Source organism: Symphalangus syndactylus, chromosome 5 (genome assembly GCF_028878055.3).
Source record: "Symphalangus syndactylus isolate Jambi chromosome 5, NHGRI_mSymSyn1-v2.1_pri, whole genome shotgun sequence".
Classification (NCBI taxonomy): Eukaryota; Metazoa; Chordata; class Mammalia; order Primates; family Hylobatidae; genus Symphalangus; species Symphalangus syndactylus.
Genome location: NC_072427.2, coordinates 139550001 through 139568004, shown reverse-complemented (window position 1 = coordinate 139568004; position 18004 = coordinate 139550001). Strand labels below are relative to the sequence as shown.

Genomic DNA, 18004 nt, shown 5'->3' with positions numbered 1-18004 from the left:
TAGAAGAAATTGCCTTGTTTGCTTGTTGAGTGCTCATCTGTAATTGTTACTATTTGGCCCACGTGTACCTAATGGAACATAAACCATGCCTGATGCTCATCCAACGCAGATTAGCACATAAATGACTCTTAGAGAATTTGAGATTAGTAAAAATAATAGTAGTACTAATAACTTGAACACTATGTATCAGACATTATGTTAAATGCTTGCCTTAGATTGTTTCATTTAATCTGCAATAAAACGCCATAAATTAGGTATTACCTCCATTTTACAGATGAGAAAACTGTTACTAACATAAAGCTAAGTAATATTTTCAAGATCATTTTCTGCCTGATGGCAAAGCCGATGTTGCTAACCAAGATCTTCATAGTCTCAGTTTCAATGGGAAAAATGTAAGGGTGAATTGAGACTAAGAAAATTGTGTTTTGAGTTAAACAGTAATCAAGCTAACCTTAAAAATAATAACTAAAATATGGTCTTGTCAAATATTCTTAATTAAGACTGGGGATAAATTCTTAAGTCATCGTCTCAGCTCTTGACTTACTCTTCTGTTTCTTTATTGACATCTCGGTGTCCAACTAGTATAAAACACTGATACTCTTCCTAAGTGTAAGCAGGTGGTTTCTTATACTGTTGCTTTATACACATTTGGTCGCTGCAGTTTTCAGGTTGAGTATTCCTTTCTGGAACAGTTCATAGCATCTTACTGTGCTGCACTGCATTTTTCTCATGCCTTTTATTTTTGGATTTCTGGTTTTCTAAGGCATTGTCTTTCAAAACAAACTTTTAAAATTGACACCTTAAGTAAGAACTACACACACACACACACACACACACACACACACACAAACAATAACAAAAAAACATAACCTACTAGTCAATCTGCCTGCATTGCATCAGGGTCTATAAAAGCTATGGTCCACAATTGTACTCAAAAGGGGAAGAGTTAATGTAATGTATACAAAAGAGTTGTCATACAGAAAAGGCCAAATATGGTATATGTGGCTTGTTTCTTCTATTGAGTGTGTATTTACTTATATAGCATCAATTTGTATTCATCTCTATTTTCTAAGTAGATAAGATTAAATGTAGAGAATTAAGTCAAACCATGCCAAGAACACAAAGTGCTAATCAGTACAATCGGGAATGCATTATAATCAGTTCAGAAGTGGTCCAATAATTTGTGTGAGAAAAAGAATTAGCCAAATATCTAACAGGAAATTTGACTACATAGGTTCAAGTCCTTATTTCTGAGGGGACAAAAATATCAAAATAATCATATAGCTTATAATGAGACACTAAAATCGCATACATACGATTCCAGTCAATTTGGGAAAAAGCATTGAGTTATGAAAAATTATAACCTATATGAAAGACTTGGAATTATGAAAGTTCCATTGATGTGATAGGGAGGATGACTATTAAATTATTGGCTAACTTGATGTGCACTGGCTGAAGTTTGCATCATTTTGGACAGTGTAGCTAGTTCTTGTGCCCCAACCAAGGTTCATACAGTGAATAACACAGATCCTGTAAGTTTAGCAAACACAATATTTTCTAAATTTTTAAAGGAATTACTAACCTTAGAAAGATATAAAACAAAGTATAGAAATTTTAAATTAAATTAATATTTTTGTTACAGCTTTAAGTATATTTAAAAAATGTTTGGCCCATTGTGAGAATTTTTGTCTGTTTTTAAAGTACTTGAAACTTATTACATGGGATTTTATTAAAATGTTTAGAAGAATTTGACTAAGATTCTAATCAATGTTTAAATGGTTGAATCTGATTTATTAAATTTACAAGTTTTGCTTTATTAGCTGCTTAAATGGTGTCCAAATGTTGAGATAAATTGTATTTATTAGAGTTGTATGTTTAATAAATTGGGGATTAAACAAAGAATAAGTAGCAGCAAACATTATATTTTATGCACCAATGTCTCTCAGGCAAATAAAATTTAAAGAGGACTGGTGTGCTGCTACACACAGGGTAGGTGCCCACAGTTCTGACATACATAGTTTCTCTAGGGCCTTTAATTTTTTTCATCTCACCTTCTGGAAGTTTTAAAATATCAAAGACAAATAACATACTTATTCTGGAAGTTATACCAAAGACAAATAGTATACTTGTATTATCTTGATTCTGAGACTGTAGCCTCACATTATTATGGCATATTTATCCTGATGCTGAAACTTGCAGCTTTTTACTTCAATGTACCCTCACGTCGATGCTGACCACTCTTGTTTCCATTACTGCTATAAGAAGAATCCTCTGTTCTTGGTATCCTAGATTTACAGGCTCAAATAAATGCCTTCATGTTATGGTTGAAAGAAAGAGCTCCCAAACAGATTGCATCTAGGAAATATAATCACTCTCATTCCCAATTTTTATCTTTAAAGATAATATTAACTCTGATATGTTTGGAATTTTTGCTCAAGCATAAATAACTCCTAGTTCTTGGCTATTTCCAGGAGCTACAAAAAATAATAGTGAAAATAATAATGACAACCCTATAAAAGATGATATGGTAGAGTGAAAAGCACTAGACCCAGAAAACTTGTGTTTAAATCTCAGGCCCACTACTTTCTGACTGTATGACCTTGGGCAAGTTAAGTAACCTGTCTGTGCTTTCATTTTAATAGTACCTATGTCACAGGGGTGTTGTGGGAATTACATGGGTGTGCAGAACTGCCTGATACATGGCAATTGTTTGGTAAATATTCGCTATTATTACTAAAAGTTATTGAAGATGGGTCATATGAAAATGTTACCTGTTTCAAATGAACTGTTTTACTTTAGGTGATTTAAACTCTTCTCCAGGGGCAGGGTGGAAAAAGATTTTGATAATGTATTATCTGAATGTCTCTTGTTCCCATTTTAATTTGTACTGTGTCCACTAAATTTGGTATAGTTAATGCCAACCACTTTGCCCATAAAGCCAAAATATTCTGTAATCACCCCTGTGATACCAATTTCGACTATTCAGCTTCTGAGTCCAGAATACCAATTGTGTAAAAAGTGCAGAGAATTCCAATTCACTTTTGAATGTAATGATCTGAACCAAACACAAAACCTAGTTGATCCAAGATGGTTTGGTCTTTATAATTTTGTGCATTACGTGATCTGCACGCCCGAAACAGGAGTATCTTTGAATTTAACATATTTTCCTTTTCAGAAAACAGAATTCTTTTAATTAAAAACATTTTTAAAAAGTTCAGTGTGTGTAATTGTTAACACCTGCTTTGTGTTACCAACAGATGTTTCTTACTTACCTAAGGGAACTGTTATAATTATTCTATAAGCTTATTGGAATGGCATTTACCAAGATAGTTGGGAAAGTTTAGTTGATGACTTTTTATGTCAGGTTTGGTATTTTTTTAAATCCCTTCCCCTACTGCTGTCAATATCCACAAACCTACCCCAACCAAGCCTGCCAAAAGCAAAAATGTCATTTTGGGGTACCAAAATGCAAAACTGGCAATGATCATGCATATTTTAGTTTTTATGAAAAGTTACTGAAATTAAATCGTGTGTATACTAAAGTGTTGTAAAATTGACTCAAGTGTTTTAGCAGCTATTCTTTGTACTGTTCAACATGGAAGTCTTACATCTTGATTATAAAAGTAAAAATATACCTTTCCGAATAATACCCTTCTAATAGCATGGCTTCAAAGGAAGCTCTAGTAAAAATGAGAGTTTTCTTTATTTTTCTGGCCATTATTTTTCTGGTCTTATAAACCCTAGGCATTCTGAAATCTTCGTTTATGATACTAATCACACAATTACCTACAGGCATGTGTTAAATTTGACACTGGTTTCAGCCAAATAATGGACCAATTGCAAACAATGAATAAAGAGAGGCAGCTTCATTTATAACCGCTATTTCAACAAAGCTCTATTGTAATCATAGCAATCTGAGGGTGACTCATTAATTAATTGATGTTCTTTTTTATTATGTGCTATTGAATTAATGAGTAATTTGTGTGAGATAATTCTCTGAACACATTGATTACTTGAGATATTTTCTGGGGCTTTCATATCAACGACATGCTGGATAGGTAGAAGATGCTATTCGCTTTTGTGTGCTCATTATTAGCAGGTTGGAGATGAGCACAAACCAGTGCAAAGACATGTTAAAGTTATTTGATATAGGCCAACCCTAAGTCTGCCCAACAGGAGGCTGAATGCTCAGGGAAAGGCCTGTCATATAGTAGGTGCTCAATAAATGTCAATTGAACTAATGACTATTAAATCTCTGCTTTACCTTAAATCACATTAAAACCACATTTTAAAAATATAACAATGTTTTTAACAAAAAGTAATGATCAAAAAGGCTCTTGCTAAAATTGTATTTTGTGCTAATGGCCTATTACAATAAACATGCAGATTGTTTTTGCAACTTACTGAAGTGAACACTAAACATGTTTGGCCTATATAATTTCTATGAAATGGTTTAAGTGACGATTCAGAGAGTGGTTTGCCTAAAGTCATAGTTAAAAGGAAAACACTTTTATATGGCATGTTTTACTACAGATACAATTTTCAGTGCCCTGTTTCAGTTAAGGTGCAACATCTCTTCTGTAAAAATGTAGAATTGAGTTTCCTGTTTTAATTCATTATAGAGAATAGAAAATTTGAAATTTAATCTGACAACAGCAACAGAGTTACTTTCAGAAAGATCACTTAAAATTTGTATAAATGTGCAAAATTGCACCCAGCAATTGCTACCTTCATTTTTGAGAGTTTTATTTTCCCCATAAAAATAAATAGCGGTAAACGACCTAGCTCAGAGATCCTACACATAACATTCAGAGAAACATTTGGGGTGCTTTGTCTATGTTTGTTACGACTTAGCTTTAGAAAGTAAATGTCCTTACACACCTTTTTTTTCTTTTCATGGACTTAACATATGCTTTCTAGAGATCATCTTAAATTTTGCCAATTAAGTGCAATCAAATAGTGTAACACCCCTTTTATTAAAAACATAAATCCAAATGTAAAAAAGTGAATGAAAGAATCCAGCAGATATTTATTAAGCAAGATGAAGGTGAAATTACAAACACAGGTCAGCTTTTAAACTCAGCACTCTGTTGGAGTGGAGGTGCACGGTCCTTCATCATAGGCAGCCTATGCGAGATGCATCTTAGGAAGGGAACTTTCGCTGCTCAGAAATCAAAGCTCCATCCGAGGTGTCCTACTAGAGGCATCAGACAACAAGCTAAATGACGTTAGGGCTACACAACACAAAGGGGAAAGTTGACAACAATTCAGGGGCTTTGAGTAGTCAAGACAATTAGCTTAGTACTTCAGGTCAATAAATGCTACAATTTATGGGCAATTAGCTGTAAAATGGCCTACAGCTGAAACACTATTCCTGTCTTGTTTCAATTTCATGGAGATTAAAGATAATCTAAACAGATTAAGGCCTTAATCTTTAATCCAGGTGAGTAATTGTAGTAAAAAGCATAAGAAATAATTCTCAGCATATTATGTAAAAGAAAAAGCAGTGAAAACCTTGTTTGGTCTTCCAGTGGCAAGGATAGTTGAACAGCTTCAAGAAGCTGAGAGAAGTTTGTTCCCAATTTACAAGTATTTTGACATATACATAAACAAAAGCAAAACCAGTGAAACCTTAAAAGATCATCTGAATAAGATACTGACAATTATAATTTTACATCCACATGAATTTCAAGCAATTGTTAATGGGGACCAGCAGGGCTGCATTAAGAAAACCACTTTTCACTGATCTCTCTCCCACACATTTTTAATTTGTCTTGCTTTGTTTATTTTGGTTATGCAAGTCCTTTCTCTTCATGAAACAAGTGTTAGGCTCTAAGGCTAAAATAATAGTTATTTTGTGGGCCCCAAATAGCTATTTTTGAATTTCTTTCTTTAGTATATCTCAAATCTGGGGAACACGGGACTTGAAGACTCCTAACCATGAAGCATTTGTAAAAATACATATCATTCACTTTTCACAGAACCATTTTCTTAAAAATAAGAGGCAATATCCAGATTCACATGCATGTTCATAATAAAGCTTTGTTTTAAAACAAATCCACACCAGCATTATTTTCAGCTTAATATTTTGGCCCCAACCCAAGAATCCAGGTATAACATTTAATTTTCATCTGTAATGCATATATTGGAAGGACAAAATATATATGCAAATAACACTGGAAAATACTGTTTCCTATACAAGTGATCAAGAAAAAACAAAGAAAAAGAAAACCCATAGCACTAAGTTTGCTGTAGTGAAAATATGGTTAATGGTGCCGTGCAGAATTAGATTTGTTGAAAAGTAGTTCTATTACAGGGAGCAAAAGCAAAGAAGCAAGTTTGTGGGCAACCCGGAAGAAGGGATCATATTCTTATTTCCTTAATTGTAATTTAAATAATCATTCTCCATAATTTCTGTTTCTAAAGCTTTCTTCTTTGTATGCTATCATGTAAGGTAGTACTATTTCACCTTAAAAAATGGAAAGACAAATTTCAGCCTAAGAGTGATGTATTCTGAGTTGTCAATTACTTAAAACAATGAGAGAGTAAAACACATCAAACTTAAAGTGTTTACTTTTCGAACATTAAAATAAAAGTCAGGTAAATACAGAAAAATATATAATCACTAGTTCTCAGCTTTTTATCAATCCCTTTGTTTTTCTTCTTCTAGAAGATTCTATGAGCATTATGTCGCTCCAATCAAAAGTAACCTCACTACTCAAATACCATCATAGCTTCAATGTGCATTATAGTGATTTCAGTAGATTCACACTCAAATCTTTTCAGTGTCATACATTTATTAAGCCATAAAGTTATTAAACCCTCAGCTCTTGTGGAGAGATCTGGGCAGAATTTATACAAGAAGTTTAATATATCACTTAAAAATCATCTCATAATTGTGGTAACAGATTTTTAAAGTAACCCTTTGGAAAAAATTTTACGTGATACCCAAAGGCACTAGTTCACATAAGGGGTGTGGCTGAAAAAGCAAAACAAAGTCATTGTGTAGGTAAAGAGCACACAAAAAAAGGATATTAAAAGGAAACCTGTTAAGCTTTAAAGTTATTCTAAAAATGGCACTTTTCACGTTGGTATAAAATGAAAGTGCTTTAAAGATGAAATTTTTATGTATTTTTTTAAAGCTGATCTTCAACCCCCTGAAAATAGGGGGTTATAACAAGAACACTGATAGACTCTAACTCATAGCGGCAATAAGTAGTGGATGTCACTAAAATGCTCTGTGTGTCTTTATTTTTTAGTATTTTTAATGTTGATAGACTTGCTTTATCTATCTGTGTATCATTAGTGAGATTTGCTTTTCAATTCTTTACTAGAAAGTTACAGCTCATTTAAAATAGCTGGTAAATACAGAAAGCATAAATAGTAAGTTTAAACACTGATTGTACTAAATGCAACAATACAAAGAAGCAAACGGAACACAAATGGTAACACAATAAAACTGTATTACATTTGTGCTTCAAATATTACAATACATTATATACAATAGTCCAAAATAAACATCTCATGCCAAGTGACACAAAAACGAATAGCAAGCAAAAAAATCCAGCCATATGTACATTACTTTTTTCTTTAATAATAAACATTCAACTCTGAACTGGGGCAATTTCACTACATACAGATGCAGTCCGCCTTTTATTCCATATAACCATCCTGCCTTCCTATATCTACGCTATTCAGTAGGTTCCTGTGTCAATTCTTATATACATGTGGAGCAAAAAAGATAAAAGAATGTAGTGCTTTGTATTCTTAATGGGGTGATGTTGATAGATCAGCGAACCTGGGGTGCATAACCTTCTTTCATTAAACCTTCCTCGTAGTCCGTCTGGCAAAGGATCATGTTATTCTTTAGGAAAAATTTGTCTCCAACACAAAATCTGAAAATATTTTAAACAATAAAATGTGGTTAAGACAATTTCACTTAGATCTATAAATTTGAAGATTTATTTTCCTATTAATAGTTTCGCATGGTAATTCCCTGAATCTGAAAACCTGGCCTAGACAGTTGTCTTCGTTATCAGAATTAAACCATTTACCATTTACTTCATTTAGTGAAATGTTGCACACATTTGAAATCTTGCCTTTGCGTGCAAAACTTATAAGGATATTGAGATAAACACTTTGGGCACCAAAGATGACTTGCTTTTTTTTTTTTTTTAACCACACTGGAAAGAAAAAAAACAAAAAGAACTGATCTGTATTTACACCCATTAAAATAAAAGAAAGAATGATAATAATGTTTCACTGCAGTAATTATGGATGATTTCATCTCTGGCCATTTAGGCACTTAATAAAAAAGTAAAAGGCACTAAAATGAATCAAACAATTAGAAAACAGCCCATTTTAAAGCTTCCCATTTAAAGCTTTCTTTTACTCTGTTATTAAAATGTGATTAAATTTTAGTAATCTAGAAGTGATCATTCTGAAATGAAAGTTGCTTTAGCATCAGATTCTGATGCTGAGCCATTTTCCTTTGTTTGTGGCAAGTTCACCAACGTGAAATAGTAGATGTCATTTCTTAGAGCACTTCCAATTTAACCAAAGGGAGTAACCTAAATGAACTACTTAATATTGATGTGATAAATTAAACTACTTTCCAATAGCTAATTATGCATTTTATTTTATAAAGCATTGTTTAATGTGCAAGACTGTAATGTTTTTAATAAGTGTTCTTTTTGTATGATTTCCCCATGGTGACACTTTGGACACAATTAAGGTCAGAAATAAATGCTTTTTCTGTTTCCGGTACATTTAACAATAAAGTAACTCTGGGGAGATCTGTATATATATTTAATTGTAACAATTTAACCTTCAAACAGTGGTGTCTGGTAGAGTTGACCCAGTAAAACTACTTGTAATTATACAAGTTGACCTCTCTGACCTTTGATAGTAGTCTCTCTTTATCAGATAGTCAATTTCAAATGATGCTGCAGCAGAAATCTTAGTGGATAGATTAAATTGTGTAGTGAAAGCCACCCTTTAATGTTTTGTGAAGTTGAAGGTTTAAATGAGGAGCAGTTGGACTGATTTACATTTGCAAAGATTGGAATGCTAGACAAACAGTGAACCTATTTTTTTTCCAACTGGGTAGCTTTGGAAATTTATCCTTATACTAGCTAAGTAGATAGAGGGGAAAATAGTGTAATAAAAAAAGTAGATTGAAAAGAATTAGCTTTCCTCTTAAAGGAAAATTGGTCTGTTTATTTGTGGAATTTACTTTTTTTCCCCAGGATTACTGCCTGCTGATGATGTTGATTGAAAGCACAGACTATGCACTGATCTTGAAATCCTAGGGTTGTTTGTGGTCAAAGCTACTAGATACAATGAACATTCAAGTTTGGGGCATTAAGTATATTTTCTTTGTATTAGTTGTAACCTGTATACTTTAGATGTTGCACTTCAATAATGGTGTTTGTGCAAACCAGTTTGACATCCTGATCACTAAAATATGTTGAATAAAAGGAAATATTTCTCTTGCTGAATAGACTTAAGTAGTCAAATTGATAGCTTATTTTTTATGTGAAATTATATAAAATAGCAAGTAGAATATGTTTAATTACTGTTCAAATTTACAAATTTATATTACTGTTGAAGTTAATTTTGACTAATATGCAAATAATAAAATGTCACCAAAACCAAGTAGATTCAATAAAATACTCTGGTGTTCCAGCTGATATTACTGAATCATTTTTTCTAAAAACGATTTAATCCGGAAATACTCTCTTTTAACTCCATATTGTTTAAAATTTTGCTTTCCTTTTTTAGTAAGCCCTAAAATTCTACTAGCCATCAAATAAAAACATTTTCTTTGTCATGTTATCATGTTATATCATGCCATTTATACCTTCAGAGGCTTTTGCATTTAGAAAATTTGTATTTGTAGAATAACAAATTCGAGGTAATTATAGTGAGAAAACACAAAACCAAGAGCCTGGGCATCTGTCTTGAGTCCTGCCTCTATCGCCTACCCATTGCAAGACCTGGGGTACAGTTCAGACTATCCCTGTCTCAGTTCCCCATGTGTAAGAGAAAAAGAACACTATAAGTAGATTATAGAGAGGTTCAAATGAAAAGTGTCTGAAAGGCAGAGAGGTATCCTGCAACCAGTAGGGTCCAAACTCTACCTTCCCACTTAGGATAATTGAAAATAAAACTTTGGTTTTTAATATCTGTGCCATCAGTCACCTTTGTAGGCTTGTGGCAAGGAGTAGAAATGAAATATCTAAAATCTTACCTCAATGCTTGAAATATAGGTAAAATAGCCATCTTTTTATACTTACCATGTGCTAAATGCTAAGCATGTATGTACATGATCACATTTATTCCCTACATCCAACCTAAAAAGTAAGCATTATCGTGGCTTTTTACAGAAGAAAAACCTAAGAGTCCATTCCAGAATTTCAAAACCCTGCCCAAGATTCCATAGTTACAACGTATGTAGTAAAGGAAGGAAAATAACCCAGTTCTTTTTGGATTCAAGACTCAAGCTTTTACCTGAGGGCAGTAAAGCATGCAGGCTACAAGAATAATGTGAAGATTAAACGGTTATACAGGTATAACTGGGGTTTCTGTATTACTATTATTCTTTTGCATAACTTTAAAAAAGTCTGCCTACTATTCAATTAGGTGGTATATATAGAGAAACAGAGGGAGAGAGAGAGAGAGACAGAGAACTTTTCTAAAATATTTGTACCTGACAATTTTATTACTAATGTGTTATCAACTGGATAAAGTGCATTTTATATGCATTTCAATTTATACTTAAAGGTCAAGACAAAACAGAACATGGATGAGGGATGTCACACTTGCACATATGACTCAAACAAAACAGCCTTGAAAGCTGTGGTTAAGAGCAGATTACGACTGGTATGCCATTAAGGTTGACATCCTCTTTAAAAAATGCTTTATATATAAATATAAAGAAATTTCAGAGACAGCAATACAGATAGTATGTATTTAACAAATTAATCTGTAACTGTGATTTTGTAAGAAATGCTAATTTCCAGTGTGATTTAACCAATCTCTTATGAGATTCAGCATTTGCAGGAAAAAAAAAAGTATTATGAAAGCAGTGATAGCCAGAGGATACTGTAAGTATATTAACAGGCTACAATTACTAAAAATAAACATAATCTTTCTTGTAATCTGACCCTAATTACTTGTAGTATGCTCAGTTCAATTAGTTTTACCCTCATTTAAAAAAATTATGGTAAGGAATAAGAAGATGTCGAATTGGATTACTAAACCATCTAATTCTGATGTTTTGGAATATTAGATTTAATTTCTAGATATTTTTGAGTGATTCTAGCTGACTTCATATAGTCTTAGAGACTTGAGAAGTATATGAAACAAGTATAACTAGTAAATCATCCTTATAAAATATAGTGCTTAGTTTTAAGCAGGTTATCAAAAGCCTATGCTAAGAAGCTTCTACTGGTAACATCCCTTTTAAGAAATAAAAATGTTAGCCTAGCCATCTTCTTTCCCTAATGTGAGTGACTGACAATTATGATTAATTTTATCTTACAACACTTAGATAAGAAGGGAGAGCCAATCTATATGTCTAGTGTCTATACTTTCCTATTCCACATCTTCAGTTAACTGTAAGTTAGAGATTTCTATACTACACTGTTTTCAGTAAGAAGTCCGGGTTGTGTACTCATCCCACCACTATACACCTGTGAACAAATTTACTGTCTTACCCACAGACAGTCCGGCTGTCATTATACATCTCACTGCTAACAACCCTTAGTGTATCAAATGACACTACCCACACCCCAAATCTTGCTATACATTATTCAAAGTTCACCTTACTTTAAGTCCGCTATATCTATTCACATTTATATGCTCTTAGTCACAAAATAAAATACCTCTCTTGAAATGGGCCTGACTGCAGAGAGGGAGACCAGATTCCTTGGGTTTAAATCTTTTTTTTTTTTTTTTTTTTTTTTTTTTTTTTTTTTTTTTGAGACGGAGTCTTTCTCTGTCCCTCAGGCTGGAGTGCAGTGGCGCGATCTCAGCCCACTGCAAGCTCTGCCTTCCGGGTTCACGCCATTCTCCTGCCACCGCCTCCCGAGTAGCTGGGACCACAGGCGCCTGCCACCTCGACCGGCTCATTTTTTTGTATTTTTTAGTAGAGATGGGGTTTCACCGTGTTAGCCAGAATGGTCTCGATCTCCTGACCTCGTGATCCGCCCGCCTAGGCCCCCCAAAGTGCTGGGATTACAGGCGTGAGCCACCGCGCCCGGCCGGGTTTAAATCTTGAGTCTACCATTTTCTTCTAACTGTAATCTTGGATAAGTTACTTACATTTCCTACACTTTACTTCCCTCATCTGTCAAATGAAGCTGATAACAGTACCTATTTATGGGATATTTTGAGTATTAAACGAATGAGTACGTGTAAAACACTCAGAACAGTGTTTGGTGTTGGACTAATACTTTATCAGAATTCGCTATCATTATTATTTGGTAATGATAATGTTTTCACCTTTACTTAAGTTGTTCCCTAGCAAGAAATATTTCTCCCCTTTTTCTGTCTACTTAAATTCTAACAATCCTTGAGTTCCCATTCCCTCCATCAACATCCTCTGACCATGTAAATTTGCTTATTCTGATCTTTCCCAAAGCACTTATTTATTGGTGTATTGTTTATTTTGGTGTTTCAAAATTTCTCATGAACGTGTAACCGGTTTCTCATTATAGTTGGCAGTTCTGCGGTAAATAACCACAAGTTTTATTTCTTTTGAACCCTTTGCAGAACCATCATAATCTGTATTACCACTTAAGGTGTGTGGTCAATAAAAATTGGTTAAGGTAGATTTATTCCAGAAACCAATAGCTTTAAATAACAAATGTATTTTAGATGACTAACTTAAACTTGTATTCATTTTGACTTTTATTTAATGGCTTTTCAAAGACTAAGTTTACAATTTCATGTCCTCTAGGTGCTTGCTCTTTCTACTCCTCCATGTGCCTACCAAACCGCTTCTCTAATCTCTGAACATACTGAGCTGCTTTTCATTTCCTAAACACGTCAAATGCTTTCACATCTGCATGCCTTTGCACGTTGCTCAATTTGCCTGAAAATTCCTTTCCTCACTGCTCCCTGGCTTCCTCATCTTCCCCAACCCCCAGCAGACACACTTCCTATAAGTCAACCAGTTCTAGGGAGTTCATTTTTAAGACCCAGCATTTCAGGCCTTTGATGCTTCCCTAACACTTCAAGAAGGATGGCTCTCTCTTCCCTCGGTATAGATCTATTTAGCATGGATTACACTCTTCTGTGAGTCTTTGATGTCGTGTCTCTCCCATAGCTCTGGACACCTCTAAGAAATAAACTAGATTTCATCCACTTCAGCTTCCACAGTGCCTAGCACAGTGCTTTATTCTTAAAAAAAGAAAATTAATTGTTACATAATTTTACATATTTGGGAAAATTTCATCACAAGCTTTTTATTTTTGCTTTTCTTACAAAACTATCATTTAGTTTTATTGAGTTTTCTAAGAAGAAGGGGCTTATTCACCTTTAAGAAATTAACCTGTTATATAGAATCTTCCAATTCTGAATGAGATTCAAGATATTATAAAATAAGCTTAAATAACCCTCCTGCAGTACCTTTTAAAATAGAGAAACTAGCAGAATTTTAATGCAGGATTCACGTTTTAGCTATACTCCTCTAAAAGGGGCAGAGGAGATCTATATATAAGGGACAATCAATCCTGAAAAGTTATTATTACTGCTATTTTTTAAAACATTCAGAAATGCTTTGGATCTCAATGATACTTTGATTTAAAGGTAAAAATGAAATGACTGCTGAATACAATGCACAAACATGTGTAATTCCAGAACTTCAGAAGTCAATAAAGTTTGCTTAAGGGAAAATGCCTATGAATTACCTATTTGCCTTGTCTTTCACTTGAAAAGTGCAATATTGCGACAATGATTTGGCTACTGGAAGTGGGATATGGGTTTCCTGGGGGGGACTGAAGCAAACTTCAGAGTAGAAGGAGAATCTCCTATATGAAAACCTTCTGTATCCTGGGTAACAAAATTTGTGTGCTTTGCTTGACTGATGAAGATTAGCTGACTTCCCGCATTAAAGAAGTTTGTCTTGTAGGGGCTGAAGTGACAAGACAATAACTAAGTGCTAATTGTGCATAACCGGCACGAAAGATATGCAGTCCCATTATGGTATGTAATAAATGAAGCGAACACAGAAATATATTAGGTACCTTAATAATGATACTAGAATAGTATTTCACAGCAATAAGAATGTGAACAGTTTTAGAGTCAAAATTTAGGAGTGTTTGTCTTACTTGACTGAGTTCTCCTGAGGAGACAGACTTAATTGTGAATGCAACTTTTTATTTCAATGGTGAAATAAAATTGATATATGATTTGTAAATAGCATTAACAACCTACAATTACTTTGCATCATAATAGAATTTAGGCTGACTTTAGAACTTGAATGACGTTTTTATTTTCTATGTAGAACATGGATAAAATAGGTAAACCTACTTAATAGAAGACAATGGACAAAGGACATAAACTGCCTACTTCTCTAAAAGGCGGAATACCAAAGGGCCACCAGGGATCAAATAAATGCCAATTAGAAATTATAATAAAATACTATCTTTCATCCCTCAAGGTGGCAAGGATTTTTCCTTAAAAAAACGTAATTCCTAGTGTTAGAATGAATGTGAGAGAATGCATAGTTTTGTAGATTTCTGCTAGGAGAATAATTGGTATAAGTTTCCTGGAGATCATTAAGCAATGTATAGCATATGCCTTCAAACTGTTATATACCTTGTTTAATTAATTATGCTCTGTGAATTTAACCAGATAGAGATGTGAGCATTTGTTTTTATACAATCTGAATATCTACATTTAGCAAGAAACACTATTGTGATATATGTCTTGTGGGAAAGTCAAGTTAGTGGAATATTATTTGGTAAATTATGAAAATAACTAACTTTTGAGAACCGGTTGTGTTCCTGACACTTAATATAAACTATTTTGTTGAAGTTTCAGACTCTGCAAGAGGTATTAGTGTTTCTATTTTATAGGTGTGGGAATCAAATTCAGAGAGATTAAGTAACATACTCAAGATCACACAGTTAATATATCAGCTACTATATGGTGGTGCTGAAATTTGAATTTCGTTCTCACTATAAATGTCACATTCTTTCTACTATTCTACAGGGTCTCATAAGGTCCATTTTTATATTGATAATATTGATAATATTTATAGCACAAAAACTTTTGAAGATACAACTTATATATCTGATGATAGAAGACATATGTGAAGCTCTGTCCATAAAACTGAACTGAGGAAAGCTTAAAATATCTTAAAAGAATTTTTAATGGCAGGTAAAAAAGGCACACAATATAAATTGAGTGAAAAAGTCCAAATATCAAACATAAGGATTCTCCCTTGTAACTTTAATTTGCTTAAATGTGAGTATAATATTTATACAATGTCATTTTTCCTATATACATAGAAACATGTATAGCTGGCCATATATAAAAATATTAAAATCTTTTCTTTTAGAATAATGAGACATGGGACAATGTCTTGTTTTTATCATTTTCTATTTTCTAAATTTTCTACTACGAATATGTAATCTTTTATAAGTAGAAAAGCAATGACTTTACGATTCCATAATGGGAACTGCATGGTTACTGGCTGCTATTAGTTGATCAACATGACAAGTCAACAAAAGTATTCTAAATTTACTACTAAGACACCTTTAAAATGAATAAAATACATATATACATGCACATAAAGGTGTCTGTATGGATGTGGGAATGTTGTGTTTGTGTATCCTTATCCCTACCAAAAACATGTGCATTTGCCAATTTATTTTCGTCTAAATGTTACCCTAGACTGAATGAACTTACTTTGATTCTCAGTATTTGCTGAGAAGAGTCAAGACATTGTAAGATAACATCTTAAGTGACTGTCTGGGTAACTATTATATTATAAGGTACATTAGGCCACAATCTGAATATCTACATTTAGCAAGAAACACTATTGTGATATATGTCTTGTGGGAAAGTCAAGTTAATGGAATATTATTTGGTAAATTATAAAAATAACTAACTTTTGAGAACCTGTTGTGTTCCTGACATTTAATATAAATTATTTCATTTAAGTTTCAAACTCTGCAAGAGAGATATTAGTGTTTCTATTTTATGGGTGTGGGAATCAAATTCAGAGAGATTAAGTAACATACTCAAGATCACACAGCTAATGTATCAGCTAATATATGGTGGTGCTGAAATTTGAATCCAGTTCTCACTATAAATGTCATTCTTTCTACTATTCTACAGGGTCTCATAAGAAGATTCTACATCAAATAGTACCTTTCAGAGTAAATTACAATAACTGAGAACCTGAAGCAACTAATACTTACTGATTATATACTCTGTCCAGGTGTTCTCAAAGAAACTCAGTGAATTCATTTTCATTAAAATATATCAAGTGTTCTAATTTTTGAAATGTTGTATTTTTAATGTGTACATTTTAATATTCTAAAATCCTCTCCATTTATCATATAAAACAGGTGCCGGTAGTATATAGTTTTCACAGAAATAAAAAAATATATAACTTTCAATAAGAAAAAATGGAATTAAATGATAATACTTTTGAGCCGAAAGAATTCTCTGAGATGAACTAATTCAGCTTCATATGCTACAAATGAAAAACCTGAGGTCCAGAGACGGAAAGTGTTTGGTTTAAGATCACACAGGTTATTAGTGGCTGAGCCCATACTAGAATTTAGGTTTCCAGGTTCCCTGTTCAACACTTTTTCAAATGCTCCTCTCCAATGATAATAATTGTTTAATTATTAGCAATATCTGGACTGATTCTCAAAGATATTTGAAGTAACTGCAAAAGTACATATAGGACAGGGTTAAAATTTAAGGCAAACATCTAGATTGGGTGGGGGTGGTGGCTCATGCCTATAATCCCTGCACTTTGGGAGGCGGAGGCGTGAGGATTGTTTGAGGCCAGGAGTTTGAGACCAGCCTGGGTAACATAGTGGGACTCCATCTCTATAAAAAATGAAAAAAAAAATTAGCCAGGCATGGGAGTGCACACCTGTACTCCCAGCTACTTGGGAGGCTGAGGCAGGAGGATTGCTCGAGCACAGAAGTTGAAGCTGCATGAGCCATGTTAGTGCCACTGCGCTCTAGGCTGGGTGACAGAGCCAGACCTTGTATCAAAAAAACAAAAACAAAACATGAGAGATAAGGAATTTAAAATATAACAAATAATAAGAATATAAAATACCTGCAACAAATTCCCGTATATTTGCTTCATTGCTAATTTATTTACTCACATAAGTAGTACAAAAAAGTAGATATTTAAAACTACTTTTAAAAAGACAGGAAAATAATAAAAGAAGGAATGAGTAAAAGAAGTCAAAGTCTACAGAAGTGTTTCCATTTTCTATTACTTGCTCTTATATGATGCTTTTCTTTCAGGTAGAAGTAAGTCTTAAGACCTTTCTTCTCCTTAGTGGTTTGTCTCTGGCATGGGATTAAAGTTTACAAAACAGAAAAACGCTGAGATTGATTGCTTTAAATGTATGAATATAATTTCCACCTATTAAATAAATAGCCAGCACAGAGAGGTTTACCATTTTTTAGAGACCAAAAAGAGATCTGCTTACCTCTGATTACAAAGCTGACATGCAAAGCAGTCCAGGTGGTAAACATTGTCCTTGGCACGCATCACCATCTCAAAGGCAGGGATGAGCTTACTACAGGCAGCACAGTTTCCCGTTACACCGAAGAGCCTAAAATAAGACACATTTTTTTTTTTTTACAAACTCTTACAGAGAAATCTGAGATCCTGAAGAGAGATGATGCTAATATACTCTGTAAAGCTGCAATACACAATGCCTTATGATGTACACAAGTGGATCTAATCCTAGGTGTATGCATAAATATTCTTCTGCAATATATTCTCCATTGA

General features: G+C 33.5%; 1 protein-coding gene across 3 annotated transcripts in view; it reads right to left on the bottom strand.

Moving 5' to 3' along the window:
• Positions 1-5005: 5005 nt before the first annotated feature.
• LMO3 (LIM domain only 3) overlaps positions 5006-18004 on the bottom strand; it is a 58124-nt gene continuing 45125 nt past the window's right edge. For 2 of the 3 annotated variants that reach the window (XM_055280508.2, XM_063639640.1), the window contains exons 3-4: positions 17700-17825; positions 5006-7895 (exon numbers count right to left, since the gene is read on the bottom strand). In XM_055280508.2, the coding sequence (XP_055136483.1) occupies positions 7790-7895; positions 17700-17825 (232 nt within the window). In that variant the 3' untranslated portion in view covers positions 5006-7789. The remainder of the gene's footprint in view (positions 7896-17699; positions 17826-18004) is intronic. The other variant, XM_055280507.2, reaches the window with a different exon arrangement.